At 33.4% G+C, this 22,849-nt stretch overlaps 1 protein-coding gene across 2 annotated transcripts; it reads left to right on the top strand.

Annotated features, from left to right (window-relative positions):
* Positions 1-4,325: 4,325 nt before the first annotated feature.
* On the top strand, positions 4,326-11,866 carry LOC142223151 (profilin). Of its 2 annotated transcripts, none has more exons than XM_075292971.1 (4): positions 4,326-4,487; positions 5,121-5,334; positions 9,903-10,074; positions 11,626-11,866. In XM_075292971.1, the coding sequence occupies exons 2-4, from the start codon at positions 5,224-5,226 to the stop codon at positions 11,721-11,723; spliced, it is 381 nt and encodes a 126-aa protein (XP_075149086.1). In that variant the 5' UTR covers positions 4,326-4,487; positions 5,121-5,223; the 3' UTR covers positions 11,724-11,866. The 2 variants fall into 2 exon arrangements, with proteins under 2 accessions (XP_075149086.1, XP_075149087.1); XM_075292972.1 differs by lacking the exon at positions 4,326-4,487 and adding an exon at positions 4,890-5,042.
* The last annotated feature ends 10,983 nt before the right edge of the window (positions 11,867-22,849 follow it).

Genomic DNA, 22,849 nt, shown 5'->3' with positions numbered 1-22,849 from the left:
AATAATCGGCAAATGTGTTATCGATCCCATAAACATGCAGTTGTATCGATTATGCCTTCGGACTTAACTTATATGTGCACGATATATGGGATATGTTCGACACGAGCACTGTCGTCCGGAATAACTGATAGTCTGTAAAGCGCATAAGGCAGGAACAGATTCCCATAATGTCATGCCGCATCTATTGCCTTTATGCGCTTTACAGACTATCAGTTATTCCGGACGGAATGTCGGTGTTTGTAAAGAATCTTACAGTGTGTCGGATCGATACGACTTGTCGGCGATGACTAAATAATCGGTAAATGTGTTATCGATCCCATAAACACCAACAGTATCGATTATGCCTTCGGACTTAACTTATAATGTGCACAATATATGGGATATGTTCGACACGAGCTCTGTCGTCCGGAATAACTGATAGTCTGTAAAGCGCATTAGACATACAAAACAGTTAGCTGCAACAACGGATGTATAAAGGAGGTTACAAATTGGCAGAGAAGTAATGTTCCAACAAATGTTGGCATTAATATATACTCAGGCGGTCAAATTGCAATAAAATCCTTGGACTGTGTGTTCTTTAACTCGAAAACGGCCATCGATTGCCGCAAATCTCTCAACGAGATGTCTGAGCAGTACAATATTAAACTAATATGGGTGCCTGTCCACAGGAACATGCCGGGGAACTGCGAAGCGGTTGATTTAGCACGGCTAGAAACTACCTTACAATCCCACGGCGGCGGGTTCTTTGCGCCGGATTGGCCCGATGTACCCCAACCGTCGGATAGCGGCTGCCACATTACGTGTTGTTTCGCCCGGGATTGAGAGAAACCCCGGACCATAATATTATGCAGTTTGTCGAAACCAAATTCACCATCGCTCGGTTTTGGAGAGGTGTAACCGGTACTTGGAATGGGTGCACTTCCGGAACTGCTCCGGCTTAACATCGCTGCGGGAGTATAGTCATACTGACTTCGTGGCAGGATACTGTGCCATCGACAGCAGAGAGGGTCATCAGACTATGTCACCCCCCGACATCTCCCGCACAACAATATTCTCTGCCGCAGCATCTGACACCCAATATTGTTGCACCAGTTCTGGCAATAGGAAAACAGTGGAGACTAAACCCGAAAATTGTGCATTGGATGTACAAGTCAGTGGTTAGACCTATAATGCTGTATGGTATTAAAGTCTACGACAAGTTTAGATAAAGTTCAGCGTGCTTGTGTATCTCAGACGCATTCAGGAATGCGCATTACAGTCTATCAGTTATTCCGGACGGAATGTCGGTGTTTGTAAAGAATATGGCTAAATAACAGGCAAATGTGTTATCGATCCCATAAAGATGCAGCAGTATCGATTATACCTTCTGACTTTACTTATAATGTGCACGATATATGGGATATGTTCGACACGAGCACTGTCGTCCGGAATAACCGATAGTCTGTAAAGCGCATAAGGCAGCAACAGATTCACATAATGTCATGCCGCATCTATTGCCTTTAGACATACAAAACAGTTAGCTGCAACAACGGATGTATAAAGGAGGTTACAAATTGGCAGAGAAGTAATGTTCCATCAAATGTTGGCATTAATATATACTCAGGCGGTCAAATTGCAATAAAATCCTTGGACTGTGTGTTCTTAAAACTCGAAAACGGCCATCGATTGCCGCAAATCTCTCAACGAGATGTCTGAGCAGTACAATATTAAACTAATATGGGTGCCTGTCCACAGCAACATACCGGGGAACTGCGAAGCGGTTGATTTAGCAAGGCTAGAAATTACCTTACAATCCCACTGCGGCGGGTTCTTTGCGCCGGATTGGCCCGATGTACCCCAACCGTCAGATAGCGGCTGCCACATTACGTGTTGTTTCGCCTGGGATTGAGAGAAATCCCGGACCATAGTACTATGCAGTTTGTCGAAACCAAATTCACCATCGCTCGGTTTTGGAGAGGTGTAACCGGTGCTTGGAATGGGTGCACTTCCGGAACTGCTCCGGTTTAACATCGCTGCGGGAGTATAGTCATACTGACTTCGTGGCAGGATGCTGTGCCAACGACAGCAGCAGAGGGTCATCAGACTATGTCACCCCCCGACATCTCCCGCACAACAATATTCTCTGCCGCAGCATCTGACACCCAATATTGTTGCACCAGTTCTGGAGAGTGCATCATTTTTGCAATTTAATTGCAACGGGATCCGATGTAAGATTAGTAAGATTGTGTACTTTATGAATCAGAAAACAATCAGCGTTGCGGCCATCCAAGAGACTGATTAACACCAGCAGCCTGTGCTATTGTGATGGATACAATGTGCTACGAAAGTATCGCACAAGAAGTGGAGGTGGTGGCCTGGCTTAAGGCCGGTACTCTGTTCGGTTTTCGCGTTGGAACTCCATACAAAACCAAAAAATGCGAAAAATTTGCGAAATTTTTTCCATTTGTGATACTTTGTTTTTTCGTGTTGAAAAACTGACGTTTATAGCACGGCGCCATTTGCAATGTGAATTAAGAAATAATTTATTTATTAAAAACTATTTTTGCGGGTTTATAAATCAAACACGGACCATATTTTTGTTCCGAAACTATACAAAGGATCAAGGGAATAGCAGATCAATTGCCCAAGGAAAAATAAATAAATTATTTAATAAATAAATTATTTCTTAATTCACATTGCAAATGGCGCCGTGCTATAAACGTCAGTTTTTCAACACGAATAAACAAAGTATCACAAATGGAAAAAATTTCGCAAATTTTTCGCATTTTTTGGTTTTGTATGGAGTTTCAACGCGAAAACCGAACAGAGTACCGGCCTTTAGGTGAAAGTGTTCCTTCATATGCAACAGTAAAAAATTGGGTTGCTGAATTTAAACGTGGCCGTACAAGCATTAAAGATGAAACACGTAGTGGACGTCCAAAAACAGCAACAACAACAGAAATTGTAGCCAATGTACATGATATGGTATTAAATGATCGACGAATAAAAGTGCGTGAAATTGCTAATATCATGGGCATCTCAAATAATCGAGTCCATTTAATTTTGCATGAAGAACTACAGATGTAAAAACCTTTCTGCAAGGTGGGTGCCGCATTTGTTAACAGTCGATCAAAAACGCATAAGAATGAACATTTCTCAAGCTTGTTTGGATCGTTTTAAGCGAAATAAAATGGATTTTAAACGTCGTTTCATAACTGTTGATGAGACATGGATCCACCACTATACTCCAGAGACATAAGACCAATCCAAACAATGGACTGAAGCTGGAGGAAGTGCCCCAAAGAAGGCAAAAACAATTCAATCGGCTTGTAAGGTTATGGCAACGGGTTTTTGGGACTTCAAATGTATTTTATTGATTGACTATCAGCAAAAGGGTAAAACAATAAATTCAGAGTACCATTGCAACCTTTTGGATCAATTAAATGTACAAATTACAACACAAAAAAATAAATTTTTCATGAAGACAACGCACCAGCGCACAAGAGGGTTTTAACAATGGCTAAAATCAACGAATTAAAGTACGAGTTGCTTGACCAACCACCTTATTCTCCTGATTTAGCTCCCAGTGACTTTTACTTGTTCCCATATCTAAAAAAATTCCTTGCTGGCAAGCGTTTTACCTCAAATCAAGATGCAATTACAGTTGTAAACCACTATTTTGAAGACTTTGAGGAAAACTATTTTAATTAAGGGATAGAATTGCTAGAAAAGCGTTAGACTGAGTGTATTCGGGAGATTATTTTGAAAAATAAAAATATTTTTGAAAAACTACCTATTCTCTTTCATTGATAGGCTAAGAAGTTTCCGAACCGCCCTCGTATAGACATATCTATCGGAAACACCATAAAAATCACCTGTTTTGGAAAACACGGGACTTTTTCTTTACTTTCAAAATATTTAATTTTTAAATAAAAATGTTACTCAATTAATAACAATAATTCAGAAAGATAGATTTTGTATACAAAAATTACGAAATATTTTTCTTTAACAAGAAAATGATGATGATAGTAATGTTATTTGTATACAAATTTTTACTGAAAAGCATAGTTGTGTACTTTAATTTTCTGTTTTGTATATGAAATAAATACTTTTGTTTTGTGTTTATCCAATAAATATGTTTCATTTTAATATTATTTATATTGCCGATTTTTAAAATGCAAATGATGATTATGACGATTTTTATCGAAAAAAGTGGCGATTTTCTTGAAATTTTATTGGTAGCTCTGGTTGTAAGTCACTATTTAGGACTTTTAACGCCGTGCTAGCCTTTTTTAGCCGCTGCTTGCATATAAAAATTCTCGGCGTTGGCTTCTGCCGATATTGAAAATCACTCACATTTGTCATTTGCGTTCGGAAACAAGAGTTGAGTTGTCGGTTGAGTTGCGAAAGTTGGATAATTTTAGGTTTCTTTAATAAAATAAGAAAAAGTGCGAACGTGAGACTCAATCCTGTGTTGTGCCATAAAGGAAACTTATTTTGATACAAACGTAAGTTGAGAATTCTTGAAATAAGGTTAGGTAAAAATGCAAACTGCAACTGCGTAGGCAGGCGAGAAAGAAAAGCAATTCGTATACGGTTTTATAGATATACACACATTTATGTACGTGTGTATATTTTGGGTATGCGCGAAAACACACATTGTGTTCCCAATTTATTTTCTATTGGGAAAACATACATATCAGTTTTAACAAATATAAAAAATGGAAAAGTGAATGTATTTCTATCCTTTATCCCTCTGAATCACCATTCCATATTTTCAACTCTGATTCATATGTCGGCGGGGCTGTGTTGAGTCACGCAACGAAAAACGCAGCATAGGAGAAAAACGGACAAAGAGAATTGAGTGATTTGATATGTTGAGTAGAGTGAGCAAGGGAAATGCTCGTTGTTGTCGGCTATTTATCATATTCGTTTTAGTTACTTGAGTGGAATTGGTGTGTACGGCAGTCTGGAAAATTTTCGGTATATTTCGATTATTGCTTTGCTTTTTTTGTTGGTTGAACTTGTCAGATCGCGGTTGCGTTGGCATTGTAAAAAAGAAAGTAAGAATAAAGGATGAAAATTACTATTTTTAAAAAAGATTCTGTAATTTTTTGTTTTGCTTTTTCTATTTTCGACAGCATTTCACGGAGGAGCAAGTTGTATCTATTGCCACATATTTAGTATTGACGCGTATATTTCCACCGATTTCAAGTTAGATATAATAAAATCTAGAATTTAAACATGAGCTGGCAAGATTATGTTGACAACCAATTGATGGCCTCGCAATGCGTCACCAAAGCCTGCATCGCTGGTCATGACGGCAATATTTGGGCATCTTCCAAAGGCTTCGAGGTAAGTATTAAATATAAATTACTAATTTATGGGTGTGACTACTGGCGACTTCTTGGTACATACACTAAGATATTCGTGAATTTCCTTAATCACTACATGCGTTATTTTTTTCTTTTGTATATTATACGAAAAAGTTTGCGCCACCTCAATTATATTACAAAGTATTTTAAAACAAAAACGCCCTTCAACAGCAATAACGCTTACCACACAACCACCACCATAATGTGATATCTTCGCATTTTTTACCCCCACTGCTTATTCACTTCATTTGTTTCCATCACTCAGCGTTGGCGACAAAACTTAGTTGGAGCCAAAGGCGCTTCACTATCATTCATCCAACAATATTGTTTTTTTTTACCTTTGGTTATTTCAAAGTGAATAAATTGTCCATAGTAGATGAAAATCTTTAACCTTCAAATCTAGCGGTATATTAGTAAAATCTTGGTCGTGCAATGTTCTATTAAACGCGATGGAAATCCCAAATAACTTCCCTGTGTCAAAAGTTATTAATACGAAAATCCATGCCATCATACGCTCAAATCAATGTGTGAGTGATCACCAATGTACATAAAAATAGTTTTGTGCCCTCTCCTAAACACTAAAAATTGTTTATTCTTAGCCACAAAACTAAAGTCAATGGTAGATATACTTGTATGCATGAATCCTGAAATATTTTAAAAAGAAAATATAATATGTTTGATGTGCATTTTTATTATTCCGTTTTTGGTAAATGATAGAGTGATTCATTGCATTTCGGCATTGTGGAATATTGTTTTTTCTATATTTGTGTATATTTCTTTATATAGCTTGCACACTGTGTGAATTTGGACGTTAACAATGAACATTTATGTATAATGAATATTTTTAGAATAATTGTGTCAAGAAAATTTTTTCAACATATATGTATGTATATTCATGTGTATGTTTTAGTGTATGAAACATCAATACATATCGCAAGAAAATGTTATAGATTTAAACGATTCTTGTGGAGATGGTCCGGTCGACTTAGTTTTCTGGGTTCCGTTTATTACATGAAAAAAAAGATTCAATATACATGCGGTGGCATGTTTTGACTTGGCAATGTAAAAGACTACAAATTTCAAATTGGTTACAAAAATTTAACCGTTTTAGAAGCTATTATATGTATATTTTTTACTTTTTGTTCTCAATATCTCAAAAAAGTTTTTTTCGTTATCAAAGTTTCGTTGTACGTTTCGATAAGCCGTTTGACTATAATTATATTTTGTGCGAGTTACTAAATATTATACATCCATATATTTACATATATATTGTTGTCCTCTTGTTTTCTCCTTTTTCTATTTATGGTACGGTCCGGCGATTTGTATTCAAAGATCTCGTCCACCGCAAGATTCTAGCCAATAGTGTATCATGAGATAACCTATAATCTCTCCGTCATATTGATTTCTGCTTGCTAATACGACTCTAATTTGTTTTTGACCGCTATTTGAATTTTAATTTAGAGATTCTTTTTGTGGTTTATTGCATTTCCTACACAATAATATCGAAATTTCTTTTGACGATGTTTTCATTCAATATGAACACTTCTCTAGAATTGGCTATAGTGACAATAAAATGTCTGATTCTCAATACTCGTATAAAACGAATATTTCGTTATCAAAGTTTCAATAACTAGTACATTTCGATAAGCCGTTATGTACTATAATAAGATATACCTGTTGTGCGAGGGACTAAATGTTATAAATACATCCTATTTACGGGTGCTTTGATTTTATTTTCTTAAAAAAAAAAAAAAACATTAAAAAAAAGACTAGGACCAGAACCTCATCGCACTGAAGCAGAGAGTTGATAGCAATAAAAATACATATGCTGTTCTGGTATATACATTAAAATTACATATTTACATCTCACCTTTTGAAAGGTAAATGACTATTTAATTTACTATTTATATCAAGAGAAAAAATGATAAGCTATAAAACTATACCAACGAACATGGATACATTTCTTTGACCGGACACTTTGGTGGGGGTTAATATTTAATTGACGTCAACAACCGGTAAAAACTATTTGAAAAATGGTGACACCAACAGTCACGGTTAGTATCCTTTTGAACTTTATAACTTGATAACGGTTGCACTCATTTTAAAAGAATATTCCAGCGGATTCCCATAATCAAAGTGGTTTCGACACATGTTTCAAGCAGAAATCAAAGTGGCTTCCCAGACACAGTACGCGCTCACACCCAGTGTTCATTCCCATCGTTTCAACCGGCATCGCGAATATTTTTTGTTATCTTTTTTCTGTTTGCATTCATTCTTTGTTCGTTTTCGTTCGTTTCTTTTTATCGATATTTCCATATTACTCTCTGCGCTCTTCGCTACATTTTGTATGTGTATTCATTTTCAACTTCAGATTCGGTAAAATTCAATTGAGTGAGAGATTTTACTTTGCACAGACGTTTCATTTGTTTGCCAAAAACCGGCTGCTTGCTGTCAAAATGGCTGCCTTGTTCAGAGATATCAAGGAGAGCACGAGAGAGATACATATTGAGTGATAAGAAATACCAGTTGAAGTTTTATTTGCAGTATTTTCCGCTCGTTTGATATGTTAACGCATTGTTCCAACGAGTGACATTGAAAATCTTTTGACAAAAAACATTGCGTTTCATCTAAGGGCTGTTGGTTGGTTATACATACATAATTGTGTTACTAGAATTGTGGTTGATGGGTGGGTAGATTTGTCCGTATGAACTTATGGTAACATCTGGGAACAATCCCTACACAAACTATGTTTATATGTACATATTTTATATCTAAGTTTTAATATAACCTTTTTCAAAATCATTAGAAACCTATTAAACAAGATAATACAGTGTTAACGGATATAAACACATTTCATATAAGAAAAATAGGCATATAAGAAAGTTAATAAAAAACAACTTACTTGCTTTTTCTTAAGAACAATGAATGATTGTCTAAAAGAAAAAACTCATATAAGAAACAAAAAGTGTGTTTTTTTCCAAGTTTCTTATATCCGCTACCTGATACCTATTGTATAATGTAAAGGTCACAAAATTATAGTACATATTAATTTTTTTCGCGGTTTTATTTATTATTTTATTTTTATATTTATTGTGAAAATTGCCAATCCTATAGGCCTATAGATGTTGGTTACAAAAATAACTAAATTTATAAATACATATTTAACCAAAATAAAATAAAAAAGTGACAATCAATAATAAATTCTAATTGAATAAAATAAAAATAAATCAAGATACATCTATTTCTTAAAATTGAAAAACTATTTTAATGATTTAGAAAAAGTGTGAACAACTACTTAGAAACAATGTATAAATTAAATTCATATATTAAAAACTTACCGTTACAAACATTTATTAGTTTCCATACTTCCACGGTTACTGTTTGAATCAATCCTTTAAAACATGTTCATTCAAAATTTGCTAAGATCTGATTTTAATATAACTGTCTTCATAATGTATAAATTAAATTGATATATTAAAAACTTATCGTTACAAACATTTATTAACTGATTTAAAAAAATAAACTTTTTGGTACTTTGGATAACCCCACGTCAGGATATTATAAAATTTGGTTAAAAAGTTGTAATATTTTTAATGGTGTTTGAAAATAAAATAAAGTTGTAATATTCTTCTTTTAAATATTTAGTTTTGATTTTAGTTTCCATACTTCCACGGTTACTGTTTGAATCAATCCTTTAAAACATGTTCATTCAAAAATGAAACGTACGAAAATTTTCTTAATCCCCAGTTAGCATTTGAAAATCATGTTTAATTAGCAAATGTTGCAAGTATATTATTTTATATTGCACTCTGTTGAAAATTTTAATTTGATGGGGAATGATCTAAAGCATCAATTGATTTTTTATTTCAAAAAGAATTGCTAAAGAAAAGTAACCATGAAAAAAATTGCCATTTTACCGCGATAATGCAAACTAATACAGGCCTTATCTCGCTAAAATATCAATTTTTTCACGGTTACTTTTCTTTCATAAATTATTTTAAAGGAAATTAATACCAACAAGTTTTTTCGCGATGGCTCATACCCTTTCGATAATGCTGGAGACGTTTTTGAGTATTTCAAAGCTTTTATATGTTATTTGGTGTAATGTGACATATCGTTTGGACTCGGCTATAAAAATGACTTTGTCATTGAGCTCAACATAGATTTATTAAAAAAGAGATAAGTCCATCATCTGTGGTATCGCAGTGGATGCTAAATCAATCAATTTAAAAAGTAATTATTACTGTATAATGGTATATTTATTGTTTGGTCTTCATATATTGAACTTCATATAATAGTCATAAAAAGATTCTTTTAAAAGTGGTGTCCTATAGTAAATTTAACCCAATAATAGAAGGAGGTCCGAACGTAAAATCCCAATATTTCCCCTGTTTTTTTGTTTGTTTGAGCAATGGAATTTATTGTCAATCTTCGAATTTTCAATTAGCATCTCCATTTTTAGGTAGTGGTTTAAACAATTAAAAAGAAGATAGAAAAAAAAACATATAAAAATGTCAACATAATATTTCTTCTTTTTTATCTTTTTAGGTTACAAAGGACGAACTGTCTAAATTGATCTCTGGATTCGATAATCAAGATCTACTTACCAGTAACGGAGTAACATTGGCCGGCCAAAGATATATCTACTTGTCCGGTACAGATCGCGTTGTTCGCGCTAAATTTGGACGTAGTGGTGTACATTGCATGAAAACCACGCAAGGTCAGTAAATTATGTACATTTTTAGCATCATTTGAAAAGTGTATGAGGGTTCTATTAAGGCACATATGTTTGCCAGTTTGAAATCTAGTCCGCAAATTATGATCGACACTATTAAATATTTATATCTATTCCAATTATGGTAACATTATCAATATTGACAAAACGTTAACATTAATTCACTATTTTCACATTCGGTGATTTTTGCAACTAAAGATTTTGGTAAACATTACATGTGTATACGTGGTTGATAGCGAGGAATTGTAAAGGTGAAGTATGAGATGTATGGGGTAAAGAGTTAGTACTGGTTTAAAAATTAAAGTAAATTTATGCCCCAATAGCGATCTGACATTTTTCATAAAACAAACATTTTGGAAACAAACTCGAATCCATTACATACAGTAATCTCTCAATTCACGTCGTGATTGGTTCCGAAATTTGACGACGTTAATCGAAACCACGTAAACCGAATTAAAAATTGTTCATACTTACTCCTAAGTCCATTTATATATGAATATGCGTGTCCATAATAAAAAAAAACTTCAAAAATAAAGGTAATTCAGTAATTTCGGAAAGAATTAAAAAAAATGTTTCGATATCATCATCGTTGATACTGTCCATAATAAAAAAAAACTTCAAAAATAAAGGTAATTCAGTAATTTCGGAAAGAATTAAAAAAAATGTTTCGATATCATCATCGTTGATACTTATTTTACTTATGGAAGGCGTTTGTGATAAAGTGGGCAAAAAAAATCGACGACGTGAATCGAAGTTTGATGGAACAAAACATTTGACGACGTAAATCGAAACAACGTAACCCGAGAGGACGTAAATCGGGGGATTACTGTATTTACTAAATTGACCGCATTACACCTTTGTTAAAAGAATATTTCTAGTGAGGAGATGGTAACCGATATTAAAATTCGTGTAAATGTCTAGGAATGATATGTTAATGAACAATATTAACAATAACAACGTAAACCGAGAGGACGTAAATCGGGGGATTACTGTACTACTAAATTGACCGCATTACACCTTTGTTAAAAGAAGGTTTCTAGTGAGGAGATGGTAACCGACGATAAAATTCGTGTAAATATCTAGGAATGATATGTAAATGAACAATATTTTCAGTTGATAAACTTCAAAGCTTGGGTATATGATGAAAATTCTCTGCAAGAGTTGTATAAAATGAATCTTGGAATTTGGCAAACATGAATGGTTAGATGCTATATTTTGATTTTATAATGGTGGAAGTTCTCACCAGAATAAAGTAGGTTGTATCATTGACCTTACCATAAAATCGTACTGGAGTAACAGGCTGCTTTAATAACCTATATTACAATTCTTTACCTACATATGTTAAAAGTGCTAGAAGCTTTTTCTAGAATACACAATATTTGTATATCTTATTTTATTTACAAAATTGTAAAAGTATTTTCTAGAATACGCAATAAATCGATAATGTTATTTAAGAGATTAAAAATAATTCAAAAATTTTGTTCCTTTATATTTAACATTCTAATATTTATTTATAATTTTTTGTTTCTTCCATAGCCGTTATCGTTTCTATCTATGAGGACCCAGTTCAGCCACAACAGGCCGCATCCGTTGTAGAGAAACTTGGTGATTATTTGATCACCTGCGGGTACTAGATAATAATAAAATCACTATACATAATACATAAAAGTAATTATATAATATTAATAAACGAAAATATCATAAACTTATTATTTGATAAACACTTTTGGAATAATTTTCATACAAAAGAAATAAATATATTCATAAAATAACTAGATATCTTAATAGTTCATTATTTTCATAGAGACTTGAATTGGTACAACGTTTTATTCATTATAACGTGTAACAGCTTTACCTAACACAAAATATTGGACCATCGTGGTGAAATGGTTGACATACCCGCCTTGCATACAATAGGGTCATGGGCAGCGTTGCCGCAGACTGTGCAGTAATGTAACTATATAAGCTGCAATTTTTCGTACATTTTAATATAATGGTTCATTAAATATATTTCTCATTTTGTCATCTCTCGCCAAACGTCTTCTGCATAAACTACACCCTTTTTAAGAAAATTATTGTATATTTGTTAACGAACAACAAATTTTTTGGTTATAGATTTTTCCCCAAAGCATATTTAATATCCAAAAGTAGTTTTTTGTTATACTTTTGCACGATAACCCCTTAGTTGACATTTGTACATGTGTCAGCCAAACTAAAACATGTTTTAGTGTAAACGAGCTTAAAAATAGCAGACAAAGTTTGCTATTTCACCAAACCATTACAGCTTTCCTTTTTCAGCAGACTTTTTGCTGTTTTAGCAGACTTTCGATAATCTCAAAATGCGTCCAAGGCTAATATTGGGGTCATTGGCTTCGACCAAACACCAAAATATTTTTCAGCGGTGGATTCACTCAGTAATTCTGGTGACATTTCTGAGTGTGTCGGAGCTTCTCTTAATGGTTTCACCGCAATGTGGAACGCCGTTCGGACTCGGCTGAGTACTATGTTCAGTTTTCAAGCTGAAAACCAGTTTTCACGGTTACTTTTTTTAATTAACTAATTTAGAAATATAAAATTATTTGCAATCAATTCCTTGGATCTTTTCCATCCATTATTTGGCAAGACTCGATCAAAATATAATCGTCTTCATAAATATATTCGTACTTTTAATTTAGTGTTTTGGTGAAAAAACCGAACATAGTACTCACCTTAATCGAAATTTAAAGACAATGTTCTTGCGTGATAGCGAATCAATTTAAAAAACGGGAAATTCATCAGAGAACGCGGTGGGTAATTTACATACTGACATTAAGGCGTATAGAATGTGAAAAGTATTTCGTTGTCGGCTGCAACATACAAAAAAAGATATTTGAAATGTGTGCACTCATAGAAAAAAGTGCTAAAAACAGCAGTTGATGTCTGCTATTTTTGTACTTCAGGGTCTACCGAAAAACAAATTGGATAATTTGTATGTTTTGAAATGATACCCAATGCATATTTAAGAATCAACAATTGTTTTTGTCTATTCATCGACTCTAATATCCTTACAAGCTCCTAAATGTGATCAGCAAACACTTTGTTTGAAGTTATGTCTTAATTTGGTAAATATTCAGATTTTTGGGTAAATACTAGACATGGTCTTGGTATACTGTTTGTATTGTGTTACGATAGATCCCAATTTATCTTTCTTGTGAGTTTCAGCCAAATTAAAACATGCTTTAAAAAATAGCAGGCAATGTTTGCCATTTCAAGAAACAGTGACTGTTTTCCCTTCTTCAGCGGACTTTTTGTTGTTTTATCATACTTTTCTGCTGTGACTACTAACAAATTTCGTTCGTTGGCATTTTCGTTGTTTGTTAAAAAATATAAAAATGTTTCAAGCTGTCATAATTTTCAAATTGGTCATATATGTGGAACATCCAGAAGGAATATTCACAGATCTTTTAGTATACCTATCGTCTTAGAATTAAATTCTGAGTCGATTTAGCCATGTCTGTCTGTTGATGTATTTTTTGTGCAAGATTCTTGCCTTTATTTCCTTCAAAATGTACAATCCTTCCGTAAGGAGTACAAATGATGGTATTGTCAAGTATGCGAAATTTCGTTGAAATCGGTTCAGATTTAGATATAGTTTCCATGTATATATTTTGCCCGATTTAGATTCATACACCCACCGGAGGTCAACGCTTCATTCCGATTTACTTGAATTTTGCGCTGAGAGTATAAATAACTCTTTAGCAATGTGCCACATTTGGTTCAAATTGTTTAAGATTTGGGTATACCTCCCATTTATATACGCCTGATTTGAGGAAATATTACATAAAATTTCATAATTTACATCCATTTCCAATAGGATTTCACTGCAATTGATTTAACATTCGATCTAACTGTGTCGAATTGTATCCAAATCGAATCAGAATCAGATAGCAACTTTTGTATTGGGATCGATCTGACTGCTGCATACTCATGAATAGTTGTAATTTTGCTAGAATTTTCACACCGTTATAATAATGAGGAAATGTTGGAAGACTTACCTTCATGTTGTAAAGTGGCGTTAGGAAACGAAGTTCCATTTTTGTTGTACAGTTTGAACCCAAGTAGATTAAAAAATTTGTGTGTGCAATGTAACCTTTCTGTTCCTGCAATGTTGTTAGTAGGCAGAGCAGAAAATCAAATGTTTGGTCAAAAATCGGAATGTTTCGCAAATTACGGCATAATACCAAACAAAATGTTTGATAACCGTATTTAGAAGTTATTATGCATATCAGAGGAGGCAAAAAAAATTTGGGTTCTATGGACAACTCTTTAAATTCTAAAACATTTAGGAAATGTTTTTTATTATTACCATGAATTAAAAACAGCAAAAATCTGCTTTATTTTCGTATTCAAAAAATATTTTTTGAGATAAATGATCGGATGTATATTTCATAACAAAGGTAGGTATTAAGTTCGAGTTTAGCGGCTAAAATCGCAAAATTGCATCGAGGAGGTAAAATTTATACTCGTCATTTTTTCAAAAAATATTTTTTGAGATAAATGATCGGATGTATATTTCATAACAAAGGTAGGTATTAAGTTCGAGTTTAGCGGCTAAAATCGCAAAATTGCATCGAGGAGGTAAAATTTATACTCGTCATTTTTTCACGATTACTTTTCTTTAATAATCCATTTTAAGAAATACAAACATTGTGAAAATTTGCTTTGGGATTTTCCCCATCAAGTTATAATAAAATTTGCGACAAATAGTAAAGTTTTCACTTTAGCGGCTAAACTCGAACTTAGTACCCATATTAAAGCAAAAAAGTATGCTGTTAATCTTTTTCAAGAAATTTGCATAACCTAATTGCCTGGTATTGCCTCGGCGCTGGGTTGATGGTGGATTAAAAAAAAAATCGTAAAAAAATGGCGATTTTAGCGGCTAAACTCGAACTTAATACCCACCATACAGCAAAACCCAAAAAATTGTTTTTCATAACTTCATAATTGTTAGCTAAAACAGCTGACCACCTATATATTTTGGCGTCCAGTACAAAGATTTTTGCTGGCCGCATTTTCATGGATTTTTAGCGTGTAAAATCTCACGATCGGTTTAAAAAAACTGCAAAAATAGCGTTTTTCTTGTCTGCAGATATGTGAGATTGATTCCAAATCAATGTACTAAAGGCGGTCCATATTGATTTAGATTTTATTTTTGATTAGGTGATAATTTCAAATCTAGGCTGAAATTATCACCTAACCGGTTAACATGCCCGCCTTGCATATATAGGGTCCTGGGTTCAACCCCAGTTTCGACCGAACACCAAAAAGTTTTTCAGCGGAGGATTATTCTATCTTTGCCGACGGTTAGGTTAAAGTGGCAGCCCGATTAAGATTCAGGCTCACTTAGACTATTCAGTCCATTGTGTCAATTTTTCTGAGCTTGGAATCTTGCAGATAACATCCAATTATATAATTCTACGGATTCTACTTTAGATTCGAGAAAATATTCGTACTAATTCTATAGTTGTGATGTTGATTCTATGCTGGGTTGATGGCGTTCTTTGACATGGTCCGACAGGAAGTAGGTTTTAAAATCGTAATATCTTGATGGCTAAAAAGATCCAGTAGCTCCGTCAGACCATTAATCTGCCCAATGTCCCCACATGGCGACACCCTTTTTCTAAAAAGTGACCGTTTTTATTTAAATTTTGTTATTTAGTCGTTACTGAGTTAATAAAGCCCATAAAATCAATTTTTGACCGGCAGTTTCATTTTGGGCGTTAATGGGTTAAGGTGAGTACTAAGTTTGAGTTTAGCCGCTAAAATCAAAAATAAATCTGTATAAAAAAGTACAAAATAATACCTCTTTAATACACATTTTAATCTAACTTAATGGGGAATAGCCTAAAACAAATTTTCATAAAGCTTATTTCCTATAAATGGATTATAAAGGTGGGTATTAAGTTCGAGTTTATCCGCTAATTTTCACTAAAGTGAAAACTAAATGAGTAAAAAACGTCATAAAATTATACATATTTGTCGCAGATTTCATTATAACTTGATGGGGAATATCCCAAAGCAAATTTTCACAAAGTTTATATTCCTTAAAATGGATTATTAAAGAAAAGTAATCGTGAAAAAATGACGATTTTAGCGGCTAAACTCGATCTTAATCATAAGCGTAGGAAGGCCTCTGGGGAGGGGACTTAGACCCCCCAGAAAAATGTTAGCCCCCCCCCAGAATTTGAAAACCTATTTACGATTTTACATTTTTATAAAAATTAAACAAGTATATACTTGTACAACGCACAAAATTTCACTAAAGACTTTCATGCACAATCGAATTACTTTTGTTGTGGTAGAAGTCTGATATTTATGAAATAAAGCTGTGGTTTAACTTATGATTTAGTTGAATAAAAAATAGTAATTGATATTAAAACTATTCTTTCATAAATTAGTATCTTAATAATACTGCAAAAAAGCGTCGCCAAAAAAGAAGTGAAAATGTTCTTTTTGGGTCTGGAAGTGGTACAAACTTGGCGGAGAAGCGACGAATGTGATATGAACTTGTCATAGAACGAATGTCCACCGTTTCAACAACCGTTGCAAAATTTCAATAATTTGTACCATTTTATTTATTCTTACTCTTTTTTTTTAAACTATTTGAAACAAGAAAACAAAAAATTACGCTTTAAAATATAAAAAATGAAGTAAAAAAAACTTCCTGTGTAGTTAAAATAGTTAACTTCTTTGTGAAGACATTTTTGGAAGTGCTTTTAAAGTTGTGCCTTTAGAACAACTCCCAAGTTTTTGCTGGGAAAAGTGTGGAACTACCCTACGGGAAATGGATCAACCACAGAACTGGTACAGGACTAGTCCTTGGTGTGTATGGACCAGTCCCAGTTCTGATCAAAACGTATGGAAGGGACCGTCCACTTTAACATGGGTTTGTCATTGACGGAGTAAACTTACATTTTAGGACGCGTCTTGGACTCATCCCAAAGGACACGTCCTGGGACGATTTAGCAGGAGCGACCCATAAACAGGTCCTCAGGAACCAGTCTCGGACAAACTCTTAGAAATCTCTTTCAATTTGGGCTCGTAATCGAACCCGAAATGAAAAAAAATTTGAAATATGTCGAACAAAAGGTTATTCTGATAATTTTATTTCACTAAATGTGAAAATTGCAACTAACTGGAGCACAGGTACCAGTTCTGTGATAGGTCCGTCAGTGGCAATTTGCACCAATTTCCCCGTAGGGTACTTTTAGTTGCTTTATTATAAATTGATTGTCGAGTTATTTTGATGTCTATTTTTTATTCAATTTTATGAAATAAAACATTAGTTGAACCTATAAGTTCAGTCTATAAAGTTTTAGCTAGGGGGGCTATAGCCCCCCCTAGGAAATTTGTCTAGCTACGCTAATGATCTTAATACCCACCTTTAATGACGATTAAATGACGATTTTAGCGGCTAAACTCGATCTTAATACCCACCTTAAGAGAAAATTGTTAGCATGCTCGCCTTCCAGTTTCGACAAACACCAAAAAGTTTTTCGGCGGTGGATTATCTCCTCTCAATAATGCTGGTGACATTTATTAGTGTTTCAAAGGTTCTCTAAGTGGTTTCACCGCAATGTGAAACGGATTCGATTATAAAAAGGAGGTCCCATGTTAATGAGCAAAACGTGGAATCGGGCAGCACTCAGTGAGAGAGAAGTTGACCACTCAGACAGAGAGAGAGAGAGAGTTGACCACCGTGATATCACAGCCCGAATGAGCCTAAAATCAAAGATTACAGAAGATGGGAGACTGGCTACTGAGAACATCAAACCATTTACCACATTAGTTTAATACTCGAACCAAACGCGTATATGACAAGTATTGACATAGCATTAAAATGCAAGTAAAAAGAAATTAAGAGCACGAAATAAATTTCCATAAAGGGGAAAATGTAATTTTTTTTGTTGTTGCCTAAAATTTAACATTGTTTCATTAAGAAAATTGTATTTTTCATTTAAAAAATAAAAACGAAAAACAACTAAAAGATTACAAACATGTATTAAACTAATCTGGTAAATGCAACATTTGGTATGACGCAAGCCAATCTCCCATCTTCCTCAAATCTAAAGGGTGATTCTTTTGAGGTTAGGATTTTCATGCATTAGTATTTGACAGATCACGTGGGATTTCAGACATGGTGTCACGTGGGATTTCAGACATGGTGTTTCGCGCTTTACGTCCGACAAATTTTGTTCAGCGATGAGGCTCATTTCTGGTTGAATGGCTACGTAAATAAGCAAAATTGCCGCATTTGGAGTGAAGAGCAACCAGAAGCCGTTCAAGAACTGCCCATGCATCCCGAAAAATGCACTGTTTTGTGTGGTTTGTACGCTGGTGGAATCATTGGACCGTATTTTTTCAAAGATGCTGTTGGACGCAACGTTACGGTGAATGGCGATCGCTATCGTTCGATGCTAACAAACTTTTTGTTGCCAAAAATGGAAGAACTGAACTTGGTTGACGTGTGGTTTCAACAAGATGGCGCTACATGCCACACAGCTCGCGATTCTATGGCCATTTTGAGGGAAAACTTCGGAGAACAATTCATCTCAAGAAATGGACCGGTAAGTTGGCCACCAAGATCATGCGATTTGACGCCTTTAGACTATTTTTTGTGGGGCTACGTCAAGTCTAAAGTCTACAGAAATAAGCCAGCAACTATTCCAGCTTTGGAAGACAACATTTCCGAAGAAATTCGGGCTATTCCGGCCGAAATGCTCGAAAAAGTTGCCCAAAATTGGACTTTCCGAATGGACCACCTAAGACGCAGCCGCGGTCAACATTTAAATGAAATTATCTTCAAAAAGTAAATGTCATGGACCAATCTAACGTTTCAAATAAAGAACCGATGAGATTTTGCAAATTTTATGCGTTTTTTTTTTTTAAAAAAGTTATCAAGCTCTTAACAAATCACCCTTTATAATCTTTGCCTAAAATAACAGGCTACTTGCTTGTATCGTTCAATACAATACCTATAAATATTTACTAAACGATTTACTAACAGCTCAATTTTTCGGACATTTTTTAAAATTTTCCCTCTGTAATCCGGACAGCAATTTTTTGTTTGTGTTCTTTATGTCGTCGTCTTTTTAGGAACTAAAACAATACTAACAAAAAGGTGAGGAGGAGGAATGTCAATTTGCGTGTTGTCACAGTTCGTCCGATATTAAAAAAAACGAACGAATTTTACTTTCACAGAAAAATTGGGTAACATGAGATATTTTTGTGCTAGCAATGGTTGTCTGCAGGAAATTAAAGTGGTATAAAATACTTAAATCAGAGCTTCCCAACCCAATTTGCTTTTAGCAAGAAATTTAGCCGTTGTAAATAAAGTTAACGACTAATAATGGAAAACCTACAACAAATTATAGAACACCCAGAAAAAAGTGCCTTCGAAACTAAAGGAAAAAATGTTTATCAATTTAGTTTAGCCATTTTATTTCCATTAAGTTAAATTTTTGTGTGAAATAATATAATTTACTTGTTTCAGTAAAAAAATCCTAAAATGAAAGCAGTTAGGAATAGTTCATTAACTAGAATAAGGCATGGAATTTTACTAATGCTGTTTTCTTCGCTGGGTGTAAGAATTTACTACTGAACAAGAAAATTTTATTCACTGATAACAAAGCATTCGTAAAAGTAAACAAAAAACGAACTAAAACCAACTTCGTTTATTATAGAAAGCTTATCATACATACGAATAACACTTGGCATAGAAAAATATTTTAGTTCATTCAAACTAAAAAGTATTCAATCCTTTCAAAACTTAAGGAAACACACTTGTTAGAATATTTCTATATTTCTTTTATCTACCTATAATCGATACCTGTCATCGATGTAATCGATATGTTTGCGCGTGGGTTGTTTTTTTAGTTGGAATCGCGTTGTTATGGTATACGGAGTCTGTTTTTAGCAGACTTTTTTCTATGAGTGTAACTTTACATGGAAATTGGAAATAGTGGAATAATAAACTAATATTTCAAGGCCAGCCGATTCTATTAATTCTTAATAAATATATTTAATGTATTAATAAAACATGTCTTTTATTGAAGAAAAAATGCCTATATAAATAAATAAAGCTGTATTTAAAAACGAAGGTAAGCAGTTCTAATTTTGAAGTAAAAGGTTTACACAAATATGTAAGATTTGTCCAAATGAAATTAAATTTTGAAGTGGTATAAAATACTTAAATCAGAGCTTCCCAACCCAATTTGCTTTTAGCAAGAAATTTAGCCGTTGTAAATAAAGTGAACGACTAATAATGGAAAACCTACAACAAATTATAGAACACACAGAAAAAAGTGCCTTCGAAACTAAAGGAAAAATGTTTATCAATTTAGTTTAGCCATTTTATTTCCATTAAGTTAAATTTTTGTGTGAAATAATATAATTTACTTGTTTCAGTAAAAAAATCCTAAATTGAAAGCAGTTAGGAATAGTTCATTAACTAGAATAAAGCATGGAATTTTATTAATACTGTTTTCTTCGCTGGGTATAAGAATTTACTACTGAACAAGAAAATTTTATTCACTGATAACAAAGCATTCGTAAAAGTAAACAAAAAACGAACTAAAACCAACTTCGTTTATTATAGAAAGCTTATCATACATACGAATAACACTTGGCATAGAAAAATATTTTAGTTCATTCAAACTAAAAAGTATTCAATCCTTTCAAAACTTAAGGAAACACACTTCTTAGAATATTTCTATATTTCTTTTATCTACCTGTAATCGATACCTGTCATCGATGTAATCGATATGTTTGCGCGTGGGTTGTTTTTTTAGTTGGAATCGCGTTGTTATGGTATACGGAGTCTGTTTTTAGCAGACTTTTTTCTATGAGTGTAACTTTACATGGAAATTGGAAATAGTGGAATAATAAACTAATATTTCAAGGCCAGTCGATTCTATTAATTCTTAATAAATATATTTAATGTATTAATAAAACATGTCTTTTATTGAAGAAAAAATGCCTATATAAATAAATAAAGCTGTATTTAAAAACGAAGGTAAGCAGTTCTAATTTTGAAGTAAAAGGTTTACACAAATATGTAAGATTTGTCCAAATGAATGAAAAAAGTTCAATAAAATCATTCCATATATGAATTCAATTCAGTTATTTTTTTCATTCTGTAGTATAGTGGTACACAAATATAGGAAAATGTTAACTAATATATGGAATGTATTCTACCTAATTTCTACGAAAATCACATCGTTCAAACAAACAAAAATGTCTTTGGCGCTATACGAAGTTCAATTTCTTCACAATGAGTTCATTTTAACTTAAAGAAGTGGTTACTTTTTGTTTGGGTGAATTTCATGTAACTTCTATTATTTTCTTACTGTGGTTATAAATGAACATTTCGAAATGTACGAATAGTACACCCAAAGAAATTTGTTAGTAGGGACAGCAGAAAAGTCTGCTAAAACAGCAGAAAGTCTGCTGAAAAAGGGACAGCAGTCACTGTTTGCTGAAATAGCAAACATTTCCTGCTATTTTTTAAGCTCGACTACACTAAATCATGTTTTATTTTGGCTGAAACAAATAAAAATATCAACTTAGGAGCTATCCTAACATAATTAAAACAATATTTTATGAAAATCTATAGTAATTGATTAAAAATCTGAATATTTATCGAATTGTTAGTAGGGACAGCAGAAAAGTCTGCTAAAACAGCAGAAAGTCTGCTGAAAAAGGGACAGCAGTCACTGTTTGCTGAAATAGCAAACATTTCCTGCTATTTTTTAAGCTCGACTACACTAAATCATGTTTTATTTTGGCTGAAACAAATAAAAATATCAACTTAGGAGCTATCCTAACATAATTAAAACAATATTTTATGAAAATCTATAGTAATTGATTAAAAATCTGAATATTTATCGAATTGAGGCATAACAGCAAACAAAATGTTTGGTGATCGTATTTATGAGCTTCTAAGTATATTACAGTACTAAAATATACCAAAAATTACTTTTGGTTCTTAATTCAATGCTCAAAATTCAAGCAGGCAATGTTTTCTTATGTTGCGTATGAAAAGATTGGTTAATTTTTATGTGCAACAAAAAGCAGGGGTATAAAGTTTTAAGTTTATCGAAGTTTTATTTAAAGTTTCTAGATATGGAGACTACATCTGATTTGTGATTTACAAGAACCATGTTTGTTTTATAGTAAAATTGAACTTCCGGTCTAAGTGAGCAAAAATCCGATGAAAGAAGGCCTTTCATTTGTTTTAAAATCTATATGCAATCAATTTTTACCCGCATTAATCGAATAAGCTTGACATTTTTAACCCCATAAAGTCAAATCGGGAGATCGGTCTATATGGCGGCTATATTAAAACATGGACCAATATACATCATATCCTAAAATATATCTGTTGGTTCATGGAAATTACATGTCAAGAAGCTCAAAATGTCGGTGCCTAGAAGCTCAAATGTAGCGATTCATACTATATTCGACACACTTATTTTAACCCCATAAAGTCAAATCGGGAGATCGGTCTATATGGCGGCTATACTAAAACATGGACCAATATACATCATATCCTAAAATATATCTGTTGGTTCATGGAAATTACATGTCAAGAAGCTCAAAATGTCGGTGCCTAGATGCTCAAATGTAGCGATTCATACTATATTCGACACACTTATTTGTGGTCTTAAAATTCCTCTAGATTTCCAATTTCGGGCAAATCGGATAAAAGCTGCAGTTTCTA

This window comes from Haematobia irritans, chromosome 2 (assembly GCF_050003625.1).
Source record: "Haematobia irritans isolate KBUSLIRL chromosome 2, ASM5000362v1, whole genome shotgun sequence".
Classification (NCBI taxonomy): domain Eukaryota; kingdom Metazoa; phylum Arthropoda; class Insecta; order Diptera; family Muscidae; genus Haematobia; species Haematobia irritans.
The sequence above is the reverse complement of the archived record's forward strand: the minus strand, read 5'-3'. Positions and strand labels throughout refer to the sequence as shown.